The sequence below is a fragment of the Cetorhinus maximus genome, chromosome 23 (assembly GCF_964194155.1).
Source record: "Cetorhinus maximus chromosome 23, sCetMax3.hap1.1, whole genome shotgun sequence".
In the NCBI taxonomy this organism is placed as follows: Eukaryota; Metazoa; Chordata; class Chondrichthyes; order Lamniformes; family Cetorhinidae; genus Cetorhinus; species Cetorhinus maximus.
The window spans coordinates 24,743,801-24,756,338 of NC_135901.1; the positions used below are offsets into that span (position 1 = coordinate 24,743,801).

Here is a 12,538-nt window from a genome sequence, read left to right on the forward strand (position 1 = left end):
ACCCAACCCCACCCCGTTTACCTATTGGTCCGGAGTTGCTGCCAATCAGCCGGGCACTGTGAGCTGGAGCATGCGCAATGCCGGTGATGGCGGATGACTGAACCGGCTGTGTCAAAATTCTCAGCCGGTGAGTCATCTCCGGTTGGGTCATGACGAATGGAAGGATGTGGGAGGTGGGTTGTGAGGCTTCAAAAACACCTTGTGTAGGTTCCAAGCTCCGAATATGAAGCTCGGCTACGGCATTTGAACGGGCGAAAACTTCTCAGGTTTTTCCCCAAGACAGGCCCGAGTTAAGAGCTAAAAACAAAAAACTACTGCGGATGCTGGAAATCCAAAACAAAAACAGAATTACACAACTGGTTCTGTTGAAGGGTCATGAGGACTCGAAACGTCAACTCTTCTCCACCGATGCTGCCAGACCTGCCGAGTTTTTCCGAGTTAAGAGCCGCCATCTTTATCGGGAACAGTGTGGAGCCGGGCGCACGCGGAGTTATGGGCTCAGCCCCGCCCCTCATTCAGTCCGATTGGTTGGAGGACCAGCCGCTCTTTCGATGTTCTCCAGCCGCATCCCCTCTTCCTATTGGTCCATCCCTCCCGTCAATCACTCCCCGGGCATTGTATGAGCTGGAGCTCATGAGCTGGAGTAACCGTTATGAATAATTATCAGCTCCTGGTTTGCAGCTGCGGGGCTTCTCCCTCCCGGGAACAGGCCCAGGTTAACGGCCGCCATCCTGGGTCAGCGAGTGGAGGATGGTTCACATCAACGGATGGGGGAGGGGGGACAATAAATAAGAGGTTACACTTTGGGCCCAAACAGAATCCAGCCAGAGTAGACGGAGGGATAAAACCAGGAGTGAAGAAAGAAATGGTGGAGATGGTATGAGGGGTTTGGCAGGATGACCTCTCATGGAGAAAATTAAACGATAGCCTGCCATGGGAGTCCATACGAGTAGGTGGCGGGGTGGGGGGTGTTGGGTGGGGTGCGTTGGGTGGGGTGCTGCCAAAGCTGGTGAGGCAGGGGGGAATGGGGTGAATTGGCTGCACAGAAACAGTAGGGGAAAGGTTCTGTGTGGGGTGTGACCAGAAAGGTCCAATTTACGGGACAACCAGTACCAGGAAGCCCAGGCCAGCTGACTCAAATATGGGACATTTCTGTAAAATCCTGTATGGTTGGTCACTCTGGAGTTTGTACTCCAGCATGGAGAGAAGGGAGAGTATGTGGGATGAGGATTTACTGTTTTGCAGGAACAAGGGAAGAAAACACGTTCCATAGAAGCCAGAGTTTGTCTGTTCAGAATTTCTATTCTTTATTTACAGTGATGAATTTTGTAAACTCCTCTTCCAGGGTATTAGAACGGGTGGATTTACATACAGGAAGCTCAAAACAAACAAATCCAGCATGATCTGACAGAGTCACTCGATTCTCCAGGACCTGAATGCATCAACCTTTCAATGTGGGAGGAGAAATGTTTCTCTCTTCCCTCTGTGGGAAAAGGTTTCAAACATCAGTGTGACTGGAAAATCACTGAGACATACACACCTGAGCTCCAGTGAACTGACTGTGGAAAGAGCTTTAACCAGTTACACAGCCTGAAAAAACCACCCCATTCACAGCGATGAGAAACTGTACATATGTTCTGTGTGTGGACAAGGCTTCAACTGATTGTTGAACCTGAAGAGACTTAAGGATACTGGCACCATGGAGAAACCGTGGAAATGTGAGGCCTGTGGGAAAGGATTCAATTCTTCATCCCGGCTGGAAATCCATCGATGCATTCACACAGGGGAGAAGCCGTTCAGCTGTTCCGTGTGTGGGAAGGGATTGACTCGGTCATCCGGCCTTCGGTCACACCAGCAAGTTCACACTGAGAAGAAGCCATTCAGCTGCACAACCTGTGGACACAAGTTCAAATCTTCATCCAACCTTACTGAACACCAGCGAATTCACACGGGTGGGAGACCATTCACTTGCTTCGTGTATGGGAAGGGATTCACTCAGGTATTCGCCCTCCAGTCACACCACCAAATGCACACAAAGGAGAATCCATTCAGCTGTACTTCCTGTGGAAAGAGTTTCAGGCAGTCAACCGACCTCAGTGAACACCAATGCACTCACAATGGGGAGAAGCCATTCACCTGCTCCGTGTGTGGGAAGGGATTCCCTTGGTCATCCCAACTGCTGACACATCAGCGAGTTCACACCGGGGACAGACCGTTCACCTGCTCCTTGTGTGGGTCGGGATTCACTCAGTCACAACACCTGCTGAGACATCAGCGGGTTCACAAGTGATTACAGGGGTTGGAATCTGCTGTTTTTGCTGCTGTTAATCATACCCAGGACTGATAGTCTGACAATATTAGGTTTGTTTTTGCTGATGTTTACAACCCTATAACTGGCTGGAGTTTAATATTCTGGAGATGTCACTGACATTCGGGGCTGCAGTGTCCCTTTTTGAAAGCACCATTTGTGATCCTTCCCCTTAATACAAGAACTCTCCTCAGGGACATGTTTACAATAAAATGTTGAACTTTTGCTTCAATCCTAAATTGATCGTTGATGCAAAATCTACAATTCAGTCTCAGAAAGGTTCCACTGATTTACATCTCCAATTATGAAGTGCTGATTAATCCTTGCTGACAATTCTGACTGACTTACACATTCTTTAGTGTCACCTCCATCATGAAACTAAATTATCAAGGAACATGAAACAAAACAGTAAAATATTTTGCAGGCACATCAATAAAAGCTTCATCAATCAACATTGATATTGATGAAGCTTGGAAGTCGCTGATTCAATCATTTCTGACACAGCAGCAGCAACATTTGGTAAAGGTGGAACCCACAACAAAGACTCAGCAGAGATGACATCTGTCATTGAAGCAAAAAGCAAAGCCCACCTGATGTACAAAATAAACCCAACAGCTAGAACACTGCACAACTTGAAAGTAGGCAAGATGGCTGTGCAAAAGACAGGAAGATACTGTGTAAATAAACATTGGATCAGCCTACACCAAGAGATCCAAACTGCCTGTGACAACGGAAATCTATGTGCCATGTATGATGGGATCAAGATGGCACTTGGTCCAACCATCACCAAAGTTGCCCCCCACCATCCCCCCCCCGAAATCGACAGATGTCCCACTGGGTTGAACACTACTGTGAGCTGTACCGCCATGAGACGGACATCTCCCAGTATCCGTTTGACTCTCCTGCAGCTTCGCATCATGGTTGAGTTGGATGAGAAACCCACATCATTTCAGCTCGAACAGGCCAATTATTGCTTAGCAAGCAGAAAGGCACCCGGCAAGGATGGAATTCCAACTAAACTGTTCAGGCACAGGAAGTCCCAGATATTGTGATTATCTCTTTCTCTGGGAGGTAGCATCTGTTCCACAGGACAGGATGCAAAAATCATCACAAAATACAAAAGCAAGGGTGACAGAGGAGATTGCAATGACTACAGGGGCCTCTCACTCCTTAGCGTCACAGGGAAGACCTTCACTATGGTAATGATTAAACACTTTATCTTTTTGCAGACCGAGTGTATCCAGGGGCACAGTGATGTTTCTGTTCTGGCAGATCTACAGTGGAAATGACCTTCTCCATACATCAGCTGCAAGAGAAGTGTACAATTGGGATTTAAAATGCTGCCAGCTTCTGTTCCGAGAAACGTGAAATGTTATAATTACTGAACCTTTTAGCATGAATCACAATTTACTTGTAGATTTATAAAAGGCACCGAAAAGTTCGATTCCCTAAAGATAAGCTTCAGCCTTGAAGTTATGAGCCGGAGCTTACAAGCTGTAGGAAGCTCCACCCTCTTTGGCACTTTTTGGTCTAAGAAGGTTGATGCTTCAATGCCAACTTATTTAGTTTTGATTTTCTTCAGTTATATTACAGTGATTTGGAAAAGCGCGTGATGAAACCACAACTCACCTTCTTTGGTTCGGAGGTCGGGAACTGCAGTTCGGAAATGCATGTCAGATGACCTGAGATGGAGCGCCATTACCTGGTAGGTGTCCCAGGGAGCAGGACACGGGAGGGGGAGAGGGAGAAGTTCCAAAACCAGGGAGAAATCCCAAAAAGTAGTCCCAGGTAAGGGATGAAGATCGGGAACAGGAATAGGTCCCCTTAAATGAGATGAAGGAAAGGAGCAGAGAGATAGGCTCAGAGTTAAATAATGAGCAGCAGTGAGCATATTTGTAGTGAAGTGAGCTTGAGAGAAGCCCTGAAGATCTGAGAAGGCAGCTGAAGGTCGGTGACGTTGGGTACCTCTTTGAAGCAGTGGTGTTCTGCTTGACACAGCCAAAGATCTGAAATTGTGCTTGGAATGTGATGCTTGAATTTACTCGAGAATCCAGGGGAAAGGAATCTCAGAAGGAGAGATTGAAACCCTGCGAGGTGGGCCATTGTTGAAACTGCCCAAGTGGGAGTGACTTTTGGAAAAAATTCCAAGGTGAGATCTTCAGATGTGGAGACTAGAAATCCTCATGAGAAAGACGAAGTTTCAGTGAGATTGGTTGGCTCACAATGTGACAGACGTCTGGGTGGGTTGTTGAGGAATCCATGGAATCTGCTTTGGTTGCATCTGTCCTTGAGAGTTCAAAGTGTGTCAGGGAGAGAGGACAGGAATTTTAAGTTCTCTGATAAGAAAAATTATAAGGCTATTGGGGCAGTAGTTAACTGAATAATCAGTTATAGAACTCAGTAAATTCATCAGTTTAGCAGAGATGCTACTCGAAGATGGAGTTTAGGGAACTCATTTGTTCACTTTGCAGTTGAAGAAACAATTCATTTCAAGTGCATTTTTTGGGTGTCTCCGGGAGAGATACAAGTTGGGTGATAAGCATCGAGTGAATGCTCAGGAATTCACTGGAAGAAAACTGTTTGCAACTGTGCCAGTCCCAAGTGAGAAGCTTTTGTGTGAAGCTAGTGGTAACTCTTCACTGGTTTATGTGTCTGTAAAGATATTTATGCGGTAAAGGAATAGTATGAATTCTTGTGCTGGTATTGAGATCATTCCAACCTTTTTGCCTGGTGTAATATAGTTCATTTTTTTCATGTTTAATAAATAGTTTATTCTTTGTGTCAACAGACTCTTGTTGATGAACATTCTTCCATAGTTTTTTCAAAAGAAATTAGGATCTGTCAAATAAGGAAACAAAAATGGTGTTTGGTTCATCTTTGATCTGAAAAGAAAAGTTATGTAAAGTTGACACAATTGTGCACATTTGAGAACGTTTGCTCCAACTTTCTGCAAACAAGCGAAGAAGTTAATCCTTTCCACTGTGACAGTTTGAACTAAAGACTTCACCTTTTAAAGATTTGGATTTATCCCACTTGCTATCTTTCAAGACAAAGTGCTTGAGAGCAGGAGATATGGGCGTTAGGTCTTAGCTGATTGCAAGTATTTCTATCTCTGATGTAAAAACACCATATTCTGTGAATATTGAGTGAGATAGTAAAGTTCCTCCAGGGCTCATGAATGAGATAGAATGGTAATTAATGGAATGGCCCACTTAAAATAAAAGACAGAGAAAATCAAAGCACCAAATGGCAATTGGAATTAGTCTTCCTGGGTATAGTTCAATAGAATAGATCAATCTGGTATCCATGTACATTTATGTGAAAGAAATGAAATTGTAGATGAGACTAGCAAACTTTTAGCCTTTTGTTGAAGATGTTAGTATCCTGGTCTCTGAACTTCTTAAGGAAACTGCATTTAATAGTCTGGCCATGACCTGAGGCATTACAGTGGGGTCATAAGCCAAGATCGTCAGACACCTCCTGATCATTTGGTAAGATTACCTAAAAGTCAAGAATGGCTTGTTAAATTGTTAAATTCACCCTCCTACTATTAACGTTTAGTGCCCATTGCTATCCTGGGTGAACAGTACCAGGGGCAGGTAGTGTGAAATACAGGACAACATTCCTGGATAATCACTGCCTCTAATTTCCTCCTGGTATTACCGATGATGCTAATTCCCCTAATGTCCACGGTCTGGTTGATTAAGAGAATTTGAAGGCAGATTACTAGGAGAAAGAATATAATGGAAATGTTTGCACTGACCAAGAGAAAAGCTTTGAAGCTACAAAAGGCAGAATCTTCTTGAGCCTCGTGGTGTGGAATGTAGATGGAGGGAGGCCAAGTGAGGAAGATCTGAATAATCCTAATAACCTTACTAAATGTTTCTCAATAGTAAAGACACTTACGCACATTAAATCTCTCAGAAAGATATGAGATTTTCAGGCACAAACAATGAGAAAAGGAATGACATTATCTCACAGACTCACTAAAGAGGATTAAATCATTTACGAGATGAGTTAATTGGATTGACTTTTTCCATTTTAATAAACAAAAACAGAACATGTTGATATTTATTATCAAGTTTGCAACACCTTACTAAAAGAAAAATGGTTCGATACACAACAGGTCGGGACTCTTGACCTGGTCTAACTTTGACTAGAGTAACCAGATTAGAATGACTCTCAGCTCTTTCTGATGAGACCTCCCGTGAGTATCCAGTAATCTCATGGTCTCAGTATGTATTCACTTGTGTAATAGAAATAAACATTAAACAACAACACATCGTTTCCTACTTTCTGAGCTTGTTTGAAGGGGTCTGGAGACAGATAATTGTGTGAGAATGCAATGTACATTTAGCCTGTTAGGGGCCAATGTCCTGTTACAATTTGAAATGAATCCCAGGATCTCTGAAAAGCAGTGGATCCATTATCAGCAGATTTATTTCCAGACAGGAAGCGGGTAAATGACTGAGTGATTCTCTTCCCATGCACACAGCAGGTGAATAACCTCTCACCTGTGTGCACTTGCTGGTGTAACAGCAGGCGAGATGACTGAGTGAATCCCTTCCAGCAGATGGGGCAGGTGAATGACCTCTGCCCTCTGTGAGTTCGCTGATGACATTCAGCTGGGATAACCGAATTCCTTCCCACACTCCTCAGAATTTCATAGTTTCTCCATGCTGCCTTGTGTCCTTGTCAATGCGTCTCTAGATTGGATGACCAGTTGAAGCCTCGTCCATGCACACAAAACACATGTACGGTTTCTCTCTGCTGTGAATGGTGTGATGTTTTTCATGCAGTGTAACTGGTTAAAGCTCTTTCCACAGCTAGTGCACTGGAACACTCTCACTTGGGTTTGTGTCTTGGTGCCTTCCTCCCCGTGATGAGAAGCAAACTCATCGTGCCATCTGCACCATTCTTTTCTTCCACCCCCAGTTTTCTCCTTCTACTCTGGCTGGGTTCAGTTCTCAGTTGTGTGCAGACTGGTACTGAAATCAATGACTCAATAACTTTCTTTCCCGGTCACTGGGACCCTGAAGCCTCATCCACTCCCTGTTCCCTCACCAAAATGGCAACGCATTTGCTGTGCTACTTACTGAAGCAGGATGGCAGCCATTAACCCAAGCTTGTTCCTGGGAAAAAGCCCCAGAGTGGCAAACGTGGGCCCTGCAGGTTCTTATTCAGGCCTTATGGCCTTCACCGGGTTTTTCCTGAAGCCTTGATCCTCTGCGTGCCATCAACTCACCTGCCTGAAGAGCGGATCCAGCACTTGCATGGTTCTGATCAAAGCGACACTGAGCATGCTTCAGATACTGTCCAGCACTGCACCTGCACACTGAGCTCCTGCAGATTGAATAGGGCACATTTACTTCTGTGGGGAATGTTGGGAAAAAGCCCTGACATTGAAAATCACAAATCGTAAATAAAAGTTGATTCCTGTGATGCCATTGAGATGAAAGAATTAATTAAATCAATAAAATTAATTTTAAAAGACTCACAGAAATTCAAGTTCACTGGCACTCTGACATGGTCCAGGCCTGAATGAGATAAATAACAGCAGAATCCAACCCCTGCACTCACAGATGAACTCACTGGTGTCTCATTTCTTTCCGTACATAGGATGTTTAAACAGTCTCTCTCCATTAGGGATGTTTTGTGAATTAACCACTTTAGTCTTTTAAAGCATTTCTCAAGGTGAGAGAATTTAATGTGCCTGTTCCAATGTGGAATTCACTCAGGGCAGGTACAACATGTATTAGAAACAGAGTAAATGTCCCTCTACACTTTCCCATCAAATATTCCCAAGATAGGTACAACATGTGTCAGAATTAGATACTGAACAAAGCTCCCTCTAAATCGTCCCATCAAGTACAGCCCAGGGTAGATACAGAGCAAAACTTCCACAATGTACCACATCAAACAGTGCCACAGAGCACGGTTTTGATAGAGAATAAAACTCCCTCTGCACTGTCCCATCAAACTCTCCCACCCAATAATGAGCAGGGTTCAGGGAGGTAAGATCCCAGGCACTGCACTGATGTCATAAAGCATCACCATTCTATCCATCTGGTCCTCTCCTTGTCCCTTTAAAGGTGGAGAACTGGGACATCCTGTCTCCAAACACATCCCACCCTGTCCATACTGAGAATCCCAGTGTGGAGAACTGGGACATCCTGTCTCCAAACACATCACACCCTGTCCATACTGAGAATCCCAGGGTGGAGAACTGGGACATCCTGTCTCCAAACACATCACACCCTGTTCAGACTGAGAATCCCAGGGTGGAGAACTGGGACATCCTGTCTCCAAACACATCACACCCTGTTCATACTGAGAATCCCAGTGTGGAGAACTGGGACATCCTGTCTCCAAACACATCACACCCTGTTCATACTGAGAATCCCAGGGTGGAGAACTGGGACATCCTGTCTCCAAACACATCACACCCTGTCCATATTGAGAATCCCAGTGTGGAAAACTGGGACATCCTGTCTCCAAACACATCACACCCTGTCCATACTGAGAATACCAGGGTGGAGAACTGGGACATCCTGTCTCCAAACACATCACACCCTGTCCATATTGTGAATCCCACGGTGAAGAACTGGGACATCCTGTCTCCAAACACATCCCATCCTGTTCATACTGAGAATCCCAGGATGGAGAGCTGGGACATCCTGTCTCTAAACACATCACACCCTATCCATACTGAGAATCCCAGTGTGGAGAACTGGGACATCCTAACTCCAAACACATCACACCCTGTTCATACTGAGAATCCCAGGGTGGAGAACTGGGACATCCTGGCTCCAAACACATCACACCCTGTCCATATTGATAATCCCAGTGTGGAAAACTGGGACATCCTGTCTCCAAACACATCACACCCTGTCCATACTGAGAATCCCAGGATGGAGAGCTGGGACATCTTGTCTCAAAGCACATCCCACCCTGTTCAAACTGAGAATCCCAGGGTAGAGAACTGGGACATCCTGTCTCAAAACAAAACACACCCTGTCCACACTGAGAATCCTAGCGTGGATAATTCTCTCACCTTCATCCCTGTGGAAAAATCGATCTACCTGTGTGCTGAAACAGATATTAGGGGTTCACTGGTTAGTTAAGTACACAGAGTACCTCGTAGAGTTTGATCCAATAATTCCACACATTTCACATACCTGAGTAACATTATTAATAAAGAGCCCAGTTCAGGTAGTATCCCCAATGTGATAGGGCAGATGGAATATGGAATTATAAATAAGCGCATTACTCTCCTGCAACCTCACAACTACCAATTGGCTGGGATGTTGCAATATGAAGAAGTCCCACGTATTTGTAAAGTGGGAGAAGCTGTATCCAGCAGATCCCTTCCCGGAGGGAAGGGAGGGGCCATCCCGTGCCTGTGCGTTTCGGCCCTTCTGATGGAGATAGGCTGAATTCACCCACATGAAGCATTCTGGGTAGAATGGTTCGCCACTTATATGTTACAGAATGGAGGGGAAGGTCATGCATCATAAACATAGAAAAATAGAATAGTATAAAACATTCTCCACATCTACTCCCCACCGGTGTTGGGAAATATGAACATATTGAGTGCAAACAATTATTTTTCTTTGAAGTTCAATATTTTAGATTATAAATTGAATCCTATTTCTTTAACTGTATTTCCCAAATTAGATTCATGGCCACATTGTTTTTTCCCTCCAAGCCCCTGAACTCTGACAGTGTTGGCGAGTGGTGATTGATTCGCAAGTGGAGTAGATCTCTAAAGGTCATTCATTTCCTTCTTTCCATGTCTATTAAAGGTATAGAGTTTGACATCCTCCTCATTTTGAATCTATTTCCAATATTTAGATGGACAATGTTTCACTTTTCTGCTCTTTCAGTAGTTAAGGGAGCATTCTTCATCCTTAGCTGGGAGTAAAATTCTGATGCCCTCAGCCTTTAAAATTACTATTATTCTGTTCAAATCCCTCCATGGCTCAGGGCCCACACAATTACCTTGTACACAAACTAGTTCTAGCTGGATTCTTGACCTAGGATCATTAAAAGGCCCATGGATGGAAAAACTGTTGGCTGAAGCAGAAAACGTAGAAGTGGACAAAAACAAAAATAGCTGGAAAAACTCAGGTCTGACAGCATCTGCGGAGAGGAACACAGTTAACGTTTCGAGTCCATATCACTCTTCATCAGAACTAAAGAAATAAAGAAATGTGGTGAAATATAAGCAGGTTGAGGGGGGTGGACAGGTACAGCTGGATAGAGGACCAGTGATAGGTGGAGGCAAAGAAGAGATTGCTAAAGATGTCATAGACAAAAGGACAAAGAGGTGTTGATGGTGGTGATATTATCTAAGTGCTAATGGTGATATTAAGGGTAGAAAGCAGGACAAGCAAATAACAGATGGCCCTAATGGGGGTGGGGTGGGGGGAAGGGATCGAAATGGCTAAAAGGTGAAGATAAAACAACCAATCGAAATAAATTTAAAAACAGGTGGGAAAAGATAAATATGTTTAAAAAATTATAAATTATTGGAAAAAGGGGGATCGGAAAGGGGGTAGGGATGGAGGAGAGGGTTCATGTTCTGAAGTTGTTGAACTCAATGTTAATTCCGGAAGTGCCTAGTCGGAAGATGAGGTGCTGTTCCTCCAGTTTGCATTTAGCTTCACTGCAACATTGCAGCAGGCCAAGGATGGATATGTGGGCTTGAGAGCAGGGTGGTTGAAATGGTAAGCGACAGGGAGGTCTGGGTCATGCTTGCAGACAGACCGAAGGTGTTCCGTAAAGCGGTCACCCAGTCTGCATTTGGTCTCTCCAATGCAGAGGAGACCACATTGGGAGCAGCGAATGCAGTAGACTAAATTGAGGGAAGTGCAAGTGAAATGCTGCTTCACTTGAAAGGAGCGTTTGGGCCCTTGGACGGTGAGGAGGGGGGAAGTAAAGGGGCAGGTGTAACATCTTCTGCGGTTGCATGGGAAGGTGCCGTGGGAAGGGTTTGAGGTGTAGGGGGTGATGGAGGAGTGGACCAGGGTGTCCCGGAGGGAACCATCCCTGCAGAATGCCACCGGGGGGGGTGAAGGGAAGATGAGTTTGGTGGTGGCATCATGCTAGAGTTGGTGGAAATGGCGGAGGATGATCCTTTGAATGTGGAGGCTGGTGGGATGATAAGTGAGGACAAGGGGGACCCTATCATGGTTCTGGGAGGGAGAGGAAGGAGTGAGGGCGGATGCGCGGGAGATGGGCCAGACACGGTTGAGGGCCCTGTCAACCACCGTGGGTAGAAAACCTAGGTTAAGGAAGAAGGAAGACATGTCAGAGGAACTGTTTTGGAAAGTGGCATCATCAGAACAGATGTGACGGAGGCGAATGAACTGAGAGAATGGGATGGAGTCCTTGCAGGAAGCGGGGTGTGAGGAGCTGTAGTCGAGGTAGCTGTGAGAGTCGGTAGGCTTGTAATGAATATTGGTGGACAGTCTATCACCAGAAATTGAGACAGAGAGGTCAAGGAAGGGGAGGGAAGTGTTAGTGATGGACCGTGTGAAAATGATGGAGGGGTGGAAATTGGAAGCAAAATTAATAAATTTTTCCAGGTCCAGATGAGAGCATGAAGCGGCACTGAAACAGTCATCGATGTAATGGAGAAAGAGTTGTGGGAGGGAGCCTGAGTAGGACTGGAACAAGGAATGTTCCACATATCCCATAAAGAGGCAGGCATAACTGGGGCCCATACAGGTACCCTAGCCACACCTTTTATTTGGAGTAAGTGAGAGGAGTTTAAGGAGAAATTGTTCAGTGAGAGAACAAGTTCAGCCAGACAGAGGAGAGTAGTGGTGGATGGGGATTGTTCGGGCCTTGTTCGAGGAAGAGCCTTCCGGACTTAACATTGAGTTCAACAAGATCAGATCATGAACTCTCTCCTCCATCCCCACCCCCTTTCCGATCCCCCCTTTTTCCAATAATTTATAACTTTTAAAATATATTTTTCTTTTCCCACCTATTTTCAAATTTATTTTGATCTATCGTTTTATCACCATCTTTTAGCCCATTTCGATCCCTTCCCCCCACCCTCACTAGGGCCATCTGCCACTAGCTTGTCCTGATTTCTACCCTTAATGTCACCATTAGCACATTCCTTATATAATATCACCACCGTCAACATCCCTTTGTCCTTTTGTCTATGACATCTTTAGCAATCTCTTCTTTGCCTCCACCTATCACTGGCCCTCTTTC

The 12,538-nt window shown here is 45.0% G+C and overlaps 6 protein-coding genes across 6 annotated transcripts in view; 2 read left to right on the forward strand and 4 right to left on the reverse strand.

Annotated features, from left to right (window-relative positions):
- Positions 1-12,538, reverse strand: part of LOC144697259 (uncharacterized) — a 488,548-nt gene that overhangs the window by 317,561 nt on the left and 158,449 nt on the right. The gene's annotated exons all lie outside the window — the stretch shown is intronic.
- The window catches only part of LOC144697322 (uncharacterized), a 166,914-nt gene that overhangs the window by 153,720 nt on the left and 656 nt on the right, over positions 1-12,538 (reverse strand). The window contains exon 2 of the mRNA XM_078569302.1: positions 7,061-7,651. The gene's annotated coding sequence lies outside the window, so the exon portion shown is untranslated. The remainder of the gene's footprint in view (positions 1-7,060; positions 7,652-12,538) is intronic.
- Positions 1-12,538, reverse strand: part of LOC144697208 (uncharacterized) — a 274,466-nt gene that overhangs the window by 101,489 nt on the left and 160,439 nt on the right. The window lies entirely within an intron of this gene.
- The window catches only part of LOC144697211 (uncharacterized), a 108,764-nt gene that overhangs the window by 73,733 nt on the left and 22,493 nt on the right, over positions 1-12,538 (forward strand). The gene's annotated exons all lie outside the window — the stretch shown is intronic.
- LOC144697901 (uncharacterized) overlaps positions 1-12,538 on the reverse strand; it is a 292,792-nt gene that overhangs the window by 9,880 nt on the left and 270,374 nt on the right. The gene's annotated exons all lie outside the window — the stretch shown is intronic.
- Positions 1,292-12,538, forward strand: part of LOC144697193 (uncharacterized) — a 147,328-nt gene continuing 136,081 nt past the window's right edge. The window contains exon 1 of the mRNA XM_078569073.1: positions 1,292-2,286. Coding sequence (XP_078425199.1) covers positions 1,700-2,286 — 587 coding nt within the window. The 5' untranslated portion in view covers positions 1,292-1,699. The remainder of the gene's footprint in view (positions 2,287-12,538) is intronic.